The sequence below is a fragment of the Conger conger genome, chromosome 13 (genome assembly GCF_963514075.1).
Source record: "Conger conger chromosome 13, fConCon1.1, whole genome shotgun sequence".
Taxonomy (NCBI): Eukaryota; Metazoa; Chordata; class Actinopteri; order Anguilliformes; family Congridae; genus Conger; species Conger conger.
Window position 1 is genome coordinate 17,103,900 of NC_083772.1, and position 19,186 is coordinate 17,123,085.

The window sequence follows — 19,186 nt, forward strand, 5'->3', positions numbered from 1 at the left end:
TGCTCAATGTACGCTCCACTCTTATTTGGCTTTTAAAGGATTCTGTCTCTTTTAAAGAACAAAGAAAACAAGAAGCCATTTATGTTGTTGTTCGCCGGTATTACAAATGCCACTGATTGTAATCAGATGGTCTGTTTAATCACGGAAGTAGCCTATTGCTTTGCTTTTGGGTTTCTGATAGCCGGTGTTGTCAGTGCAGACTGTTGGGACAGCTAAAGTGAGTCAGAGAATGAGTCCCACTTATGTCTTCCAGAAGAAACCACAGCAGCTGAAATCAGAGAAGAATGAGATTATTCACAAGGGCCAACTACTCTGCACTGAGCTGGGCCGTTACTGCCAGCAACCTGTAGCTTGTCCAGCTCCTCTTTACCAGCCAAACAAACACATACCAAGAACCACGTCATCTGACTGTAAGTACACCAGCCTTTTCAAAGCTTCGCAAAAACATTCAGCATGTTTAATCTGAAAGTTCCAAATGTATCTACTCTTTTTGAAAAATAACAACAGATTTCCCACGTTTATGTAAAAGCCTTCTGTTGTAAATGTGAATTCAACCCGAGTAATATTTTCCATGCAGTAACAAAGCCCAGCTATCCAATGCTGGACAGTGCATACTTCTAACCAGATTTTATGAACTCCTAATGGCTATTATCACATACATCACGCATTAGAAAGTAGGAAAAGCTTTGTGATGCATGTTGTTTCTTTACATGACTTAAGAAAAACATTAGAATGTTTTTTAATGAACTGGACATTGTTTTTTTGCAAACAAATAGCATTTACAAGTAACGCAGGCAAAGAGAAACTAAACTCTGGGCTTGAGCCTAACAGTCTGTAAATGATTGTGTAAGTAAGGAGTCTCTAGGACAGAAGAAATCTTGGCGGGATAATTTTCAGAGAAGCGAGAACTTCCTGGTATTAAAAAAGAACTGAATTCTACAGAGATGGGAGTTTTCTTATGTTCATCACATGCCTTTACCGTGCCATTGGCATTTTATACATTTGTTCTTTATGGTAATTGGTCTGGCATTTACTTTCATATTTTACTCGATTAAATATTGATAAACTCAAGAATATTTTGTCTTTGGGGAAATGGAGTCATTCATCAACTCGTTGCTGTAATATGGTATTTTTTTAACCGATGTAACCATTTTAGTTCTCTCTTGCGCTATTTTCAGACGGTTATATTTAATAAATAAAAAGCTTGATATTTGGCATTCCGCTGTGGGGTAGTAATGCCGAGGGCCTGGTGTTGATGGAAAGTGAAACCATGTGGATGGCAGCTCTCATCTGCTCATACCTTAGATCTGATGTTATCTTGGTCAACGTTTTTCTCTAAAATCATGTGCCCCTGCAAGTTTGCCAAGCTGTACCCATAGATGGCGAGTCATGTTGCTGAGGATTTAAATACATTTGAAATGCAGTCTAATTTGTACGTATGGTAATGCTTTATACCAAAGCCATGTGAAAAGCACTGTGGATAAATATTTAGACCTTTTTTTTACCCAATGTTGCACCCCACCTGGCATTTTGAGAATGTCGGAGATGATACAACAATGTAAATGTAAAATGAAATAAGTAAAATGTGACTGTATAGAAAGCCTGAGAGGTTAGCACATTTTTCACAATATATTTAGTTTGAAAGCTTTCACAGTATTGTACAGAGCAACCCTAGACACCATGGATTTCCATGTTTGGATATGTTTTGTCTTCTTTACCTAAGGTAACTAGGGGGGGTCCATAGTATTGGAGTGGTACAGATTGTGCTCAGCATATTACTCTGCAATGCATTGCTTGGATTCAGATACATGCACTACATGGCTCATGCATATCAGCTCCTGTTATTTCAATGAGATATTAACATTGTTGCAATGGGTGTGTGAATTACTGAGAAGTCTTCCTTTCATCCCTCATATGTATGTCCTTTAACAGAAATATCTATGTGTACCCCCCTTTTGAAAAAACACCTTCATGATTTTAGATTTAACCATTAGATGGCAGTGTGGTGTAGTAGTATGGTACTGAGCATGTTAATGGAAGGAGGTTGCAGGTTTCAGTACTGAGTGAGGCACAGCCAAATGTACAACATCTGCAATAAAAGTGGGGAATATGCATGCAAAACCCTCTTGTGGGAAGATAGCCCCACATTACAGCCTCGAAAACAGGATCAGGATTTTTCTGAAAGACAAACTAACATGGTTGGGTGAGCAGCACATACATGGCAGAAGTCATGATGATGGACAGCGCTAACATATATTACTCCTCTTTTGCTTTTCAACTTTTCAAACAACTTGGGGAGTGATTCTGAATCTATAGCCACAGTGACACCTGCATAGCTGTGTGTGCTGCTTGTTTTACTGCAACTAATCACAGGATAATACTCAGCTTCTTAACCCAGAACATTGGAAAGAGATAGCCAAAGTGGAGGATAGAGTTTTTGTGCCCATCTCCCTGTCTCAGATTGGATTCACCATTGATGGTACATTAAGGTCAAAGATTAGCAACAGTACTCTTAGACTTCCCCTAGGCATTTGGACTTGTGTCACCAAAGGTCAACAACTGAGCCACAGACACAGATGCTCAAACAAAACCTGCAGCCATGAACTAACTCTGAACCTACAGTCCAATCTTCTCTTTAGGGAGAGAACATTTGAACATTTCTGCTTCTAGCTCATTCAAGAGGCCTGACCACAGACTGTTCTGGAAAGCCCGTTCCATTACCTATGTTGTTTGCATTTTTCTGTGATATTCCTGCTTATTTTATGTTTTTCTTGTTGCTGGTAAAAAGTCAGTCCTGAAGGGAGTGGCCTGTTTCTCGCGTTATCCACATAATGCTGCTCCATTGACGCTAGGCGACATCGGATAAGGGCTTCCCGAAATCTCTCAGCTCAGGTCCTACTTAATGTGCAAATTTACTGTGACCGGAAAAGCCTGACTTTTGTTCAAATGTGGACTGAGAAAGGTTTTATACAGTCCCTACACCAGAACAGCAGTATGTGTGTCAGGTCTAAGTGCTGTTGTATTTCATTTGGCTGATGGGGATGTCAGTGTAAGATATACAGCATGTTTTGTTTTTCTCACAGCCCACAAGTGGGTCCTGGCCCTCCTGTTAAAAACCGATGTTTCACATTATTGGGTCCTGGCCCTCCAGTTAAAAACTGCTGTTTTACACGGTTTACTTTTAAACAAAGAATAATTGAATGCATGTTAAAATGACTCAATAGCTAATGTTTTATTTTAGCTCCACATGACAAGCTAATTGCATTTAAACCCACTTTACCATGCCAACTAGTAAGCGCACTATTGCAGATTTTCACCAATTCACCCCAGGCTTCCAATTCAATCATATTTAGGGAAAGACTATTTTGGCCATAGGGAAGCCAAAATTTTACATGGCAACAAGGTAATACGAGAAGGCAGCAAAGCCAAAATCAAATTCTACATCATGAAATCTAGGCCAAAAAAGCACATTGTAAAAGCCCTTATCCCATTCATACTATAAAATGTCACAAGAGAAGGAAGTTTAGTTTTACTATAAAACAAAATATGACAGGTACAGGTAAGTGTTCATGTCGATGGCTGTATATTTATAAGCATACTCATCGAAAATAAATCTAATAATAATCATTACAGTACATTTAACGTATATTCTAGTATATGTACATTATTGACCTGAGGTAGGCAACCCTGGTCTCAGAGTGCCAGATTGCTCCAGGTTTTTGCTCCATCAAAACAAAACTGGGTTTGATTTAATTTCTGGGGTTTAATGAAAGCAGGTTCACGTTCAGCCTTTTAATCATCCATCAGACTCCCGAGGTCAAGTTCAGATGGAACAAAAACCAAAAACAGCACTGGCACTCCAGGACCAAGGTTGCCTACCCCTGCTATACACTATTGATATTTGTAATTTGCATTGTTAGCCTTGTTACGGCATAGTTGCTTGCAGATTTTTCATTTGAACCACAGTTATCTTCAAAGTTATTTGATTATTTGATGTTTGATTATGGCCGGCTGCACCAAAAATGGCCATACCTATGATAAATGGCAAAAGTCCCACCGTAGAATGGCATATATTTAAAGCTAAGTTTAACCAAAAACAGGAATTTTGAATGATACACGTGTTTGGGGTGATGGCTGCCAGAGCATTACCCCAAGGAAATATTAACAACAAATATTAACAAGTTCCTGGTTAAAATTATTTCCACACTTGTCTTTTGTTTAGCCTCCCACCAGGCAGTGTCAGATAACATTGACTTTTGTACCTCTTTAGAACCTACAAACCAAAAGCATCTTAAAATCAGATGAATATACAGCCAAAGGTAATGGCCTATATCCAGTGGGAGAGAACAGTCTCCATACAGTATAGTGAAAAACTGATTCCATGAATCTGTAGGAGAAAATACTGTATCTGCTGCAACAGTGTGAAAATATATTTCAGCACAGTTGTACATTTTATATCTGACATTAAATATAGCCTTCTAGATTTGCCAATCTCTTAAAAATAAATGCACTGACAAGACAAAAGCCATTTGTGGCTCGGGCATTGATTTTATTGAACATTTTACAAAGATTTCATTGAGCTCCTGGTTCTTTTTAGTGTACTGTATGCTGGTCTTATTAGCCAGCCAACAAAACTATACTGAACATACAAGAAATATAACTTCTGCCATCAAATCTTTGAGTTATGAGATCCTATCCGATCACTTTAGTAGCATGAGAAATGGTTTAGTTTTATCTTCATCTATACATTGACACAGTGTCTGAGTTCAGTAGGATTATGACAAATCATGCACAGATTTTAAGGCTGGCTGTTTGCCTTTTCTCCTAAGAAAAACAAGACTGCTTCATCTGAGCTGTATTACATAGGGTGGACATGCAGACACTGTTGACTGCCATTTTAAGGCTTGGCAGTGACTAATTTGTAATCAGTAAGTCTGACCCTGATACACAGAGTGCATATCGACTGTGCCAGTACAGTAAATATTGTAAACTGTGTTTCTGGACCAAGTTCCAGTTTACACAGGTCTCTGTAAAACATTGCTCAGAAATAGGTAGAAATATAAAGGTAGAAATCATCCAAAAGGCCACATTTAAACATATTATCATTGTGCAGGCAATGAAAGCTCTGGCAACTGCCAACCCCTGGGTGAAGCTAGGGCCAAAAAGCACCACCTTCCCACTACAGAGAAACAACAGTAAGAATATAGCAGAGAGATACAAAGAGCGAAGATATCGGGGGGATCAGGGTAGGCCAGCTACTGTGTTTGTGTGAGTATGCTTCGGTACTTTAGTACCTTTTCTGTGGCAGGTTCTGCGTATACATTACTCTGTTTCTGTTGCAAGTTTTAATATCCTTGTTTAATATCCTATCATATCTATATTGTTTTCACTGTAGGCTTTACCTCCTTAAGCATGCTTTTGCTGTGAGGCTTAGCATCATTCAGCATGTTTTTGCAGCAGGTTTTAGCATCCTTCACCATATTTGTGCTACATGTATTAACACCCTTTAGCATGCTATACCACATGTTTAAGCATCATTTAACACGGTTTTACTGCATATTTCAGCATCTTTTAGCACGTTTTTGCTGCAAGATTTAGCATCCTTTTGCATGTTATAGCTATAATTTTAGCTGGTTTTATACTCTTTTAGCATCATTTAGCATGTTTTACTGCAGGTTTCAGCATCCTTTAGCATATTTTGCCGTGAGGCTTGGCATCCTTTAACATGCCTTTCACATGTTTTTTTCTGGGGGAGGTGGATCAGGTTGAGGTTGACTGGGGCCCTAAAAAAATTAATAAAACACACACACTTCCCTTGTGCAGGAATGGGGTCGTGAGACCCAGGGTGAGATCTCTTCATAAGGCCTAAAACCACCCCAGAGTGAAGTCCCTACAATGAGGTGCCAAATTCTGAAAAAACGCCGGGCCAAATAACATGTCTCAGTATATAATTAAACCCACAGTAATTGCTAAGCTAATTATCCCAGACCTCCAATTTCAACCATATCCACTAGTAACCATTCACAAAACTAGGACACACCGTGCCTTTAATAACAAAATACTCAGCATAATTTTGTTTGAAATAAAAACATAAAATTAAACAAGCTTCTTTGACCTTTAAGTCACACGATATCTCTGAAATGTACTGGCTAAATTTTAAAAAGGCTCTTCATAATTAGAAGGGCTAAGTTTATTATTAAATATCTTTTTTTTATTTTACATTTAAAATTTTAATCATATTAATAAATACTAAATGTACCAATAGAATTGTATGTATTTATTTATTTATTTATTTAGAGGAGCAGGATGAAAATAGTCCCACATTTGTTGTTAAAGCAGCACTCCACCCTAACTCTGGAGGCCAGTACATTAAGGAACACGACAGCCATCTATCTGCCAAGGCCAAGGAAAACAACGCTCAGTGTTTTGTTTTTTGTTTTGGGGTAACGGCATTTGGAAACCCACATGCGAAACAGAACAGAAGAATAGAATCCACTCTCGCTCCAGACGAATGCAGCTGTTCTTTCAGCCATTTCTTCACAATCCCTAAACATTTGCAATGTCTTGACAATCCCCAAATGAATGCCACAATGTAATAGTAAAACCATCTTTGTATTTTTAGCGAACATTTGCATTTTCCATCCCTGTGAATAGGTCTAATCTGTAAAAAAAGGCTAAAAAGGAGCTGAAAGTGAATTTTGGTCGGAGGGGGGTGATACACGTTACAGGACTCCAATTGTAGTTTGGAGTTTAGGAAAAAAATGTTCCACAGAAACAGATGTGGTTATGCCATTGTTTTGACACCAGATTTTTTTTCTTCCATTGTTTAGTACCGTGCTTTTTTCCGCATTACTCAGAGTTCCACAAACTCAAGCTGCTGTGGTGAGCAGGAGAGCAGTGTGGACCACCGGGGTGACACAGCACCCCAGCTGTGCTCCTCTCAGAGAAAATGCTAGAAGGGCAAACAGTTTCATACTCGACAGCACACATGTCACACTGCAAGATACCACTCAGACATTGAAAGCTACAATGAAATTGGATAACCACAATCTGTTGATGCATGCTTCCATGTACATGACAAAGGACAACTCACGGTTACTGTTATGTGTACATTTGATTGTTTTTTAGACAAATTTTAAATGATAAAAGACTGATCTCCAAAGATGCTTTGTCCTCAACATTACCACCCTCTCTACTCTCACCAGCTGTGGGCATGTGCACACACTTGATACATACTCATCACACCATACATACATGTATGTTACACAAGGGACACAAAAACAAGCTACAAATATCCATTGTGTATATTTAAAAATACACTGTAATACAATGGATAATATTTGAATATACGGATGGATTTATTTTTACAATACATGCCAACCAGTTATGAGCTCAAGAATGACAATATATTGGATCTCCATATACTGTATGTATGTGTTCCATCAGGGTGTAAACATGAAACATTAAAGTACAAATTTACAATTAAAATTCTGTAAGAAAACACCCATAGTGCACCAGCATTAGGTGAGGAAGCACAAACACTGGGTTGAGTTCTAATGCAAGCGTATAGGTCTCCTCCACACAAGTCTTTATATGCAGACAAACAGTATATGCTGACTGCATTCAGCACCGTTTAACCTTTGTGTTGTCTTAATATGTATGCACCCCATTGGGTTCATCCCCAGGGTCATAAATGACCCACCCTCTCTGTGATGAACTCCCGCTGAGATAAAGCTTCTTCATTCAATCGTAAACCCTCCACACAAGACTTTATATAACCAATATACAACACTGGCACATATTATAGAAAGTTTAGTACTCCCTGGCCGGCATGGATGGTGCAGTGGGTAGCACTGCCGCCTCACAGCAAGGAGGTCCTGGGTTCGAATCCCTGTCGGCCGGGGCCTCTCTGTGCGGAGTTTGCATGTTCTCCCCGTGTCTGCGTGGGTTTCCTCCGGGAACTCCGGTTTCCTCCCACAGTCCAAAGACATGCAGATTAGGCTGATTGGAGAGTCTAAATTGCCCATAGGTATGAGTGTGTGAGTGAATGGTGTGTGTGCCCTGAGATGGACTGGCGGCCTGTCCAGGGTGTATTCCTGCCTTTCGCCCAATGTATGCTGGGATAGGCTCCAGCCCCCCTGTGACCCTGTTCAGGATAAGCGGGTACAGATAATGGATGGATGGATGGATAGTACTCCCTGTGTGCTAAACTTTGTCTGTGCCATTTTGTCTGCTGTTATTTCTCAGAGCAATCTGTGAAAATGCATTTGAAACAGATCTTCTTGACCACAAGCGGTGATGACATTATGTGTCCTTCAATCATTTGAAATAAAGTGTAAAAGTATAAATGGTTTTCCCTGCATGAGTCATTTCATATAGCTGGAAAAACACTTGACAGAGAAATAAGATGATTATGAAGCTAGGCTGCTCAATTATGTAGGTATGAACTAATGCATATAGGAAGGTGTAAATGAGCATTAGCCTACTTGTTTAACACAAATGCTAATTATTGCTTTTTATGTTGATGTTACCTTTATTACATATCACATTTATTACGGCACCGAAAGAGAAATTATTGCAAATTATTGCATTCATCTTCATAAATGCAGTGTTTCCATAATTTGTGCGAGTACTGTGCAGTATAAAAGCATTCACCACCAGATTAAATGGATTTATAGCCATAGATACACCGTGCACCACATCATTAAGTGGGAAGCCAAGTCACTTCTGCACCTGACCCCAAGATACTACTATTTCTGAATTCCTGCCACTGTTTTGTGTTGCCGTAAAGGTTATTATTATCCATCCATCCATCCATCCATTATCTTAACCCACTTACCCAGGACCTCCTTGCTGTTTGGTGGCAGTGCTACCCACTGCACCATCTGTGCCGCCGGTTGTTATTATTATTATTATTATTATTATCATAATTATTACATTATGAATATTAGTCATTTGGCAAATGCTCTTTTCCAGAGTGTGGTACAATGAAGTGCAAATCGTTCATATAAATTATGATTTGCACTATATTCTTTTTCTATTATATACATATATCATTATATATATCATTCTATCATTATTATTATGTTCTGAAAGCCCGTTTAGCTATCGTGCACTGCCTTCTCCACGTGAAACTCCACTGAGAATCTGACTCCAGTGCTAGTGCACCAACTGCACAACAGTCTGGGCATGTGCCAGGATACTAACTGCTGCAAACTGGACACTGATGACCTCTGTGTTCAGTGGAGCTGTTTTACTGGCAATTGACATAATCCCAGGATGAATTGCCGTTCACACCGCCAAATCGACTGTAAGTAACGCACAGCAGAAAAATCACATCCGGCGCAAAATTCTGAAACCACAGGGCATCGCCCTGGCTGGAGCCGGGCTCAGTAGGTAGAATAGCTGGCTGTGTGCGCAGAGTGTTGCTAATAACCTCCCTTCCCAGGATGCAATAGGATTGGGCGAATGGTCGCGGGCAGTGCGTTTGTACTGCAAGGCGCGGAAGCACAGCAGCCGTAATTAGGAAATGTTTAGCCGTCTCTCTGCTCCAGTTCTTTCGCATAATGAACAGTTAGTGCTCCAGTGAAGGGGGATGTAAGGGGGATTTGTAGGACAAATGGACACTCAGTGGAAGGTGGTCTGAGCAGGGGGCCAATGAGACAGACTGATTGCAGGGGACAATGTAGAAACCAATGCTACTGTGACCTGTGATAGGGATTTCTTCCCGTTTTCCGCAAGAAAGTGTGAAATACAGTCTCACATCCAGACATTCCCGAATGTCCCATAAATGGTTGATTGGGTTCAGATCAGAGGTGCCATGCCATGTCCTAGCTTGACATGATTTGACCAGCTCAGGCTATGTTTTGAAACAGCTACCAGTTCACCAGCTACCAGCACAGACAAGCTACCAGCACTTGACAAGGTTGACCATCTCATACCCAGCTAGACCAGCTTCATGATCAGCTTGGCCATGCTTGACCAGCTCATACCCAGCTAGACCAGCTTGACCAGCTCCATTTTCAAGCTGGTCAAGCTGGCATAGCTGGATTTTACGGCATGGTTCTGTGGAAATGAACAGGATTTGGGAAAGAGGAGAGTTGCAGACAGAGAGGCTGAGACCTGCTAAAAACACAGGCTGTCTGAGTGAAAATCTGACTCACCAGACGCTAGTCCCACTGACCTGAACAGTGGTGACCAATTCTTTATTCTTTAGCTAAATAATTGCTTAATTCTCACTTTTTTCACTGTAAGCATAGAGAGCCAAACCAGACAAATAAATTCATACATGAAAAAGTTTCTTAGCTTCTTACACCGTTTTTTCAAAGATACACTGTAGGGCCATTCAACTGGTGGACGAAAGGTAGATGACATACTTTGGCCCCTTTGATCTCTGAGAAGAAAAATAAATGTCATTCAGATGCATAAAACATTTTATTATGTCCAGGCCTGCCTCTCCACAGTGTGGGTGTGCCTCCAGTTCCTGACTGAATGACTAACCACAATGCATATTTTAAGGTGTCGATGTTATTGCATATTATACATGAAATTGTCTGCGCAGCATTAAAAATTGCATAGTAATGTGAAGGGGGGGTGGGCATGCTACATCAGCAATATTAAGAGTGGTTATCACAACCTCTGACACATACAGCGTCTATAATATGGATCCCCTATCTCACACTTCTTTAGCCTGCCATCATGATTAAAGAAAATGAGACCAGCGGCACATCATTTCACTCCCACGTAAAAGACACCCATGCTTTTTCATTGATGGAGATTCCATGCTTTTTCAAAATAATAAGAGCGCTTCTAATTTCAGCAAGGCAAATGCATTCTCCTGGCCCTTTTGAAAAGTGTCTATTCAGGTCAATTTCACACACGTCAGATTTATAAATTGCTAAATCAAGGGTAAAATGGTAGTCTGTGTATCTCAATGCAGATGAGAGACTGTTTGTTGTGGTTCATAGGAAATTCAACAGATCATTACCATAGCTAATCTGTATGAATGTCAAAGAAAAATCTACCTCAGTTATTTCAAAATGTATTATTACACTAGATGTATTTCCCTAGACCCTATAGAATGCAATGCGATAATATGTACTGACAGTGAAAAGTTCATCATCACTGAATGAATTCCAAAAAAAGTCCATTTTTCATGCTAAAATGTTTTAACAAATTCCTTTGATGTTCTCCTTCAACCATTATATAGAAAAATGATCCTCATCACAAATCAACAATCATCAATGCTCTTCTGCATCCAGTATTGTAATATATGGTTATTTGTGTTACTGTCACCTTCCTGTCAGCTTCGACCAGTCTGGCCCTTCTCCTCTGACCTCTCTCATTAACAACGCATTTCTGCCCGCAGAACTACTGCTCACTGGAGATACTGAAACCAGCCTGTCTGGCACCAACATTCATTCTACAGTCAAAATCCCATTTCTTCCCCATTCTTACGTTTGGGCTGTACAACAGCTGAACCTCTTGACCATGTCTGCATGGTTTTATGCATTTAGTTGCTGCCACATGATTGGCTGATTAAATATTTGCATTAATAAGCTGGTCTACAGGTCTACCTAATAAAGTGATCACTGAGTGCATGCAAATTTTGCTGCCATATGTGTTAATAATATGATTTGTAGTGAACGCATAAGAATCTTGATAGATTTTGTAGGACTTTTTGCAAATGGGTTTCAGCAGGGACCTGTAGTTTTTTTGTGACCAAAGGAGGGCACAAGCTTCAGGATAATGGTAAATTTGGAATCGTAGAGAAAATAAATGTTTAGAAACATAACACATTTTCAACAAACAAATATGGATACTCTTCAGTTGGCCAGAGAGAATTACTATAATTTCAATGTGCGGAAGCTGTTATTACTAAGCTCCAGGAGGACACTGTGATCCATTTTATATTGCTGCTAACCATAACCATACCACAACACACAGTGCTCTAAGCAGATAACACTAGGCTGTTACGCAGTCGTACATCTGGATTCCTGGAGGGATACAACTCCACTCTTCCACAAGAAAGTCACCTCAGGCTCAGTAGATGAAGTGGAAAATGCGGTCACAGGAGTCAGAATATCCTTACAGGGGCAGTTAACCCCAAAATGTTACTAAAGCAGGTTTCCACTTGGGCAGGGTACTAACTATCAATCCAGATAGTTTCAGTGCAATGTGAATACTTCTAGATGTAGTTCACCTTAAAAACGGACCTCGATTGACCATATTTTTGTGGCACTCAATCTGCCAAAAAATTCAAGACATTCAATCCACATTAAAGCTTAATATCCCTCAAAAGCTCAACTGGATGAAAGAGAAAGACATGACAATACAAGGCCCGATCTGTTTCAACTTCTGCTCTTAGCTATTTAATCAGCTCAATCTTATCTTGCTCTGACATTTGTATAAGCACCAGCTACAGTGTATTTTTACTGTGCTAATGTACAGGACTGAAGCTGTTAGAAAACTAAAATTAAGGTAATTGTTTGGGGAAAAAAAAGCAGCCCTCCTGGACCAGAGTTGTGCACTTTGTCCAAAGGGCAGTGGCTAAGGTGCTTGACTGGGCTCGGGAAGGTCGATGGTTTGAGTCCCAGTGTAGCCACAATAAGGCCAGCAGTTGGGCCCTTGAGCAAGGCCCTTAACCCCACATTGCTCCTGGAGGGATTGGTCCCTGTTTAGTCGAAGCAACCGTCAGTCACTTTGGTGCACCATGTGCACCACACCATTACCAAACCACTAGAATCACTTCAAGAACACTTTTACAATGCCTAGAACTCTTCACTTAAGGTGCATGCATTCAGTCTAGTGGCCTGGTATCCAGCTAGGTGTAGTTTGATTTACAGCGAGATTGAAATGTGCTCTATTTTGAAGTCTCTTAGTTGCAAATTCAAGCGATTTGAGAGATTTAAATTGGAGCAAATTGGCTGAGGACTCTGGGAAGGCATTTAGAGAAATCTCAGCTTGTGAGAGTGGGGGGGTGGGGGGCGTGGGGTGGTATTTAGAGGAATGTGAGCATTTCATAAAAGTTAATTCTCACTAAAACTGATTATATCTATCTTTAATCACTTTCACTGTCTAAAATAATAAGATACAGAAGGATGGATGGTTGATGCTATTCTGATAAAATAGCTTATGACAGTTAACCAGAACGCATGGAGTTGGTGAAGTATGAAAAGTTCTCAATTGGAATCTGATGCAATTTTTACTTTTTATGATGTATAAAATGGAAAATTTTATATGTTATGCTAACTGCTTGTGGCATCAGTTGGAAGAGGACTAATGATCATATTATTGTACTGACTGAACACCAATGAGAAAAGTAAAAGCATTTAAGCACAATACCATGGAAATTAACAGTTTTTATAATGCCGTCAGAATCGCAAAGAGTGACTCTAACCATCTGAATATAATGTCTCTGCAAGGGAACAGTACCTATCAAGATGTTTCTGAAGGCAGCTTGGAGTATGGTCGATGAGCCAACTTTAGCTGGGTAAGAGTCAGGCTGAAAATCAATGTTATGAAATTGGAGAGCCAATAGTACAGTATCCGTCTGGACTTGATTTGACCTGTTTACGCAACGGATCATGCCACACGAGGGTGCAGGCTCACTGAAACTCAGCAGAAGATTAAAACAAGTGCTGAAAGGTTTCAACAAGGTAGGGCTGAGGTCCTCTAGCTGACTGAAACAAGAAAAAAAAACAGTCAGCTGCTCATTTCCGTATTAATGAAGCACCAATGTCTTTATGTATACTGAACTTTTAAATTCTGTAAATTATTATATCCACAGTTACAGATATTTAGATGTTAATAGTTGCTGATATAATTGTCATCAAATTTTAAAACAAAACTTTCTTTAGTTCAGAACCACCAGAACCCTTCACTTACTTCAATTTAGATCAGGGGCAGCTCGTAGCATGCATGCCTGGGACCCGCTAGGTCGGTGAGTCGATCTCTAATGTAGACGCAATAAGATCACAGCTGTTGGACCCTCGAGCAAGGCCCTTAACCCCACATTGATCCAGTGGGAATTGGCTTAGTCTAATCACCTGTACGTCGCCTTGGATGAAAGCGTCAGCTAAATAACTGTCATGTAGATCAGTTGTTTTCAGTAAATTGTTTAGCTCAGGACAGACAGGTTTTTGAGAGAAATGCTGGGCTAGAGACAGATTGGGAGTTGTTATTCAGACCCATGAGCACAAAATATTTGACACATTTATATATGATTTATTTAGCCATAATTCTTCATGGAAAAGCAAATGTACAGAAAGTTGGCGTGAATCATACTAGTTCTGAACTGCATGTCGTTGGGCCAAAAAATCCACTTCTTTGTGGGGGAAATGTACTTGCACTCTGAGCTCCAGAACGTCCCATAAAATCACCCATCTGGTGATTGTGGGAACCGCAGAAGGCGTCCGGCTTCATCCCGGTGTTCATTAAATGACTCAACTGTTGAAACGGTTTAGCAGTGTGTACGGGGACATCATTGGGGAAAAGAGTTTGAACCATATGATGAACCTGGTAATATTTCTGGGCCATTATACGGCCATGGAGCGCAATCATCAGACACAATGATTCTCATGGATGGTTGCCCATTCCAGTGCAGGTATAGGTCCAGTTGGCAACAGACATTGTGGGTTGAAGGCTGCCTTTGCCCTTCTCCAAACACACCCATCCAGACGTAAGAAGAAGAGTAAACGATGACTCATCAGACTATACAATTTTTTTCCCCCATTGCTCAGCCATCCAGGTTTTGTGCTCCTTACGCCAGGTTATGCATCTTTGTACAATGGACACATTGGATATAATCGGTTTCTGAATGGCAGCGCTGCTATAAATACCAGCTTTGTTAAGCTCACAATGTACAGTCTTTGTTGAAACTGGATCACTACAGTGTCGATTCCATTCTGTGGTCAATTTTGAGGCCACGGTTTTGGGGTATTTAGTAACTATCCTGGGCAGTGTTCATCTGTCCTGGTGGGCAAGTTTGCAACCACTGCTCCTCTATGCTGATGCAGTCTGTTTTTTGTTGAAATGTTGTCATCATTTTTAACACTGTTGCCCTTGATTAAGTAATTTATCAGGTTCTGTGTACCTGCAATTCAGGTCTGCAACTGTTTTGCCTCCTTGGAATTTGTGTTGCTTCAGAACTATTTAATAACTGGCACACACACTGCAAGTTGCCATTCAACTTTATATGCTGCCTTTATACTCATGATTTAGTTAAATGCCCTTTTTTATGGTGTTTCCAGTATGTGGCCTCGACCCTGTACTGTACAGTATGTGCATGTGTTTGTGTGTCCTTGCAAGGGTGTGGTGTTAAAATGTTTCAGTTTAGCTTTGGCATTCTGGATATAGAGGACATATTTTATCATTTTAAGATTATTTTAAGCCATAAATTATCTGTATTAAGAGCATATTAGTTGTTCCCATAACATTGAAAAGCAGTATTTGTTTGTTGTGGTACATTTAACTTACTGTAGGAAGAAGTTACAATGTTCATCTGTTTATTTAAATATTACTGTAGAACAGTTCTGGAGTTGATGGAAAACAACTGGAACATGCCATAAAATGCGCAGATGAAATTAACGTCTCCCTTCGCTCTGTTGATTGTGTCCAGGTGACATCAGTTGGAAGGGGATGACTGAGCACATTCATAACATCAACGTCCACAACTTCAGCAACTCCGTCCTCAAGACCCTGAATGAGCAGCGCAACCGCGGGCACTTCTGTGATGTGACCATTCGGATCCATGGGAGCATGCTTCGGGCCCACCGCTGCGTGCTGGCCGCCGGGAGCCCCTTCTTCCAGGACAAGCTCCTGCTGGGGTACAGCGACATCGAGATCCCCTCCGTGGTCTCGGTGCAGTCCATCCAGAAGCTGATCGACTTCATGTACAGCGGCCTGCTGCGGGTGTCCCAGTCCGAGGCCCTGCAGATCCTGACCGCCGCCAGCATCCTGCAGATCAAGACCGCCATCGACGAGTGCACGCGCATCGTCTCCCAGAACGTCGGCTCGCCCAGCGGCCGGGGGTTCCCGCTCAACTCCGGGGAGACGGTGGACCTTAAGGCCCGAGGGACCCCGGAGTCCGATGGGTCCTGCCCTGGCAGCGACGTGGAGCCCGTCTACATGCACATCCACTCCAAACAGGGCCTGGAGCACAAGACCCTCTTCTCCTCCCCCGGGCTCTCCCTGCAGAACGGCTCCCAGGACCGGCCCTACTGCGGAGGCTACAGCCCCACAATCTCCCTCCAGAAAGAGCAGCACAGGCAGGACCCCGTCCACGAGAGCACCCAGCAGCAGATGGAGAGGCTCCTCTGCAGCCCCGAGACGACCCACTGCCGAAAGCAGTCCCGGCCCGTGCGCATCCAGACCGACAGCGTGGACGCCTCACAGGAGGCGGACGAGGACTACGACTGTTTCGGAGAGGAGCAGATGCAGGGCCTGGAGCACAAGGACGAGGAGGAGCCAGCGGACATCACCGACCCGGCCGAGAGCGGGGAGAGCGAGCCCAAGGGCGAGAGCTTCGACTCGGGCATGAGCTCGTCCATCAGCACCGAGCCAGACTCTGTGGAGCAGCAGTTCGTGGCGGGCTTCGCCCGGGACGGGGGCGTGGACGGCACGCACGCGGAGGTGGAGCTCCTCTGGGAGCACCCAGCGCAAACCGACCTGAAAGACTCTCCGAAGCAGGCCGAGGACGACGAGGACACCGGCGTGCCCCAGGGCAACATCAACGACAAGATGGTGCTGCAGCATCCCATGAGCCCCGTCATATCCAAGCTGATGGCCAACCCCCAGCAATACCTGCGGCAGCCCGCCTCTCTCGCCAGCAACCTGCGGATGCCCCTCACCATGACCAGCAACACCCAGGTCATCAGCACCACCGGAAACTCCTACCTGCCCACGCTCTTCGCCACGCAGTCGGCCGGGAGCACCAAGCCGGTGCTCTTCAGCCTGCCGCAGCCGCTGGGGCCCCAGCAAAACCAGTATGTGACCGTCCCTCCTCCCAGCATCGCCCCGTACACCACCCAGCTGCTGAGCCAGCAGGCCTCGGCGCAGAAAACAGGCCAGGCCAGCGGGCCCACCACGCAGGCAGAGAAGAGGCCGTATGAATGCCCCCTGTGCAGCAAGACCTTTACCGCTAAACAGAACTATGTCAAGCACATGTTTGTGCACACTGGTGAGTAATCGCAACACTCTTAAAGCATGCAGTACAGCACAGAATTATTGCTACACATTTCACTTTGGTACTGTGTGACACTGGGTCAAGATGTTACCCTGTGCCTTGCAGACTCCATCATGGTGCAAGTACCTTAGTTATTAATAACTATATTAGACTTCTACTTGTCTATTAAATTGCTCACTTGCACATCCAACGCATACGGTACGCACTAAGACTTACATAGGCCCTTTGACAGTTTTATCATTTTTGTTGCTTACAGTTAAGAGATCATAAGACTTGCACATGGTAATGCTCTCCACATCCTACTCCACACTGTCACAATGTTTACTATGAGGTGGGTAGAGACTCTCAAAGCGTTACAGAACTACTATATGTACCTCTTTCAAAGTAATTGCTGGCCTCACAGTGGTTGTCCGAGACCAGTTTCATCATTGCCATGCAGTTCAGTTTTGAGGGACAGTCTCATCTAGACAGTGTCCAGGTGGCATGATATACTGGTCCACTTCCTAATGACAGGCATTCAGCAGAGTTATGTGATCAGTGTGTCAGACCTGGCCAAAGTGTAAGTGCATCATGAATAGAGCAATGCAACTGTGACTGTCAGTTAACTTGCAGTATGTAGACCTAGACGCATACTATGAATCATAAAATCATTTGCAAACATCCATTTAAATCCACGAGGCATGTTATTGCAATCATTACATAAGAACATAATTCTAGGAGGTGGGAATAGGATGGGAGCCAAGCTGCAGTCAGAAGAGGTGGACGTTCGGTCTGCATTGGAAACTGGCCAGTGATTGTGCTGTTCTGAACTCCGTGGGAAGTTTGTCCCACCACTGAGGGGCCGGTACATTACCAGTGCAGACAGACATCATGGCTGAAAGAGGTGACCATGCAGGGAGACAGATGCCCCAGGTTGCAGAGAAGTGAGGTCTGGTTGCTATGCATGGTTCAAAGATGAATGATGCAATGAAGATGAATGACTGAAGCCATTGTGGAGTTGTTCCCTATAGTCGCCGGAGGCCATCACAAACTTGATGTGATGTAACAGGCAGCCAGTGAAGTGAGATCACTTGGGAAGGTTGTAGACAAGCCGCATATCCTAACCAGATTTTCTATTAGCTGCAGTGGTTCTGTGGCAAAAGCAGAGAGAGCAGTAAGGAGAGAACTGCAACAGTCCTAATGAGAGAGAGAGCGAGAGATAGATAGATAGATATAGAGATCGAGAGAGAGAATATACTCAATTGGTAGACAGTGAGCTCCATAATGTTTGGGCATATATATCTGCCACAGGTACCGTCTCACTTGTCATCTTGATGATGATCTGCTGATTGCTGCAGCAGAATGAATTATGAGGTGTACAGAAGAATCTTAGCTGCTCAAGTTCAACCAAATGACTCCAAAGGCACTTCATCCTACAGCAAGACAGTGATCCCAAACAAATTCTAGACTGGCCAAGTCATTCAGTTGATCTCAATGTATTTAATATGTTGAAGAGAAAGCTAGGCAACTAGCCCATGAAACAATCAGGAGCTGGTGATGTCTATGGGTTCATTGCAAGTCAAGGGATATGCAATACAGTACTAATGTGTAAAAATTACCGGTGTGAAATAGTGGAGTACAGAGCCAAAATTAAATAAATGAAATACAAATATTTATTTGTCTGAAATATTAAGGAGCTCAATGTACGTGCACTTCATTAATTTCCATTATTATTTCTAAATCCCCAATGAAAAAAAGTTTTTGTTTTCATGTGTGGTTACTGCTCGTTTGTTTCTAGTCTTTGATGTAGAAGTAGACGATTGAGCAGCGTTAGATGTATGCTTTCTTTAATACTGTTTGCTTCAGCAACACAAAACATTGAGTTTTTGTCATGCTAAATTGCAAATAAAAAGCAAATTGAATTGAAGTGAAGTGAATTGAAAAACAGAAACAGCAGTGAGTTCAGCAGCAGCAACAGCAAATATACTTAAGTTCATGAGCTCAGACTCTTAAGCTGTGCAG

General features: G+C 42.1%; 1 protein-coding gene across 1 annotated transcript in view; it reads left to right on the forward strand.

The window, feature by feature from the left end:
* The first annotated feature begins 241 nt into the window (after nucleotides 1-241).
* The window catches only part of LOC133107358 (zinc finger and BTB domain-containing protein 20-like), a 34,930-nt gene continuing 15,985 nt past the window's right edge, over nucleotides 242-19,186 (forward strand). The window contains exons 1-2 of the mRNA XM_061216348.1: nucleotides 242-410; nucleotides 15,620-17,179. Coding sequence (XP_061072332.1) covers nucleotides 15,640-17,179 — 1,540 coding nt within the window. The 5' untranslated portion in view covers nucleotides 242-410; nucleotides 15,620-15,639. The remainder of the gene's footprint in view (nucleotides 411-15,619; nucleotides 17,180-19,186) is intronic.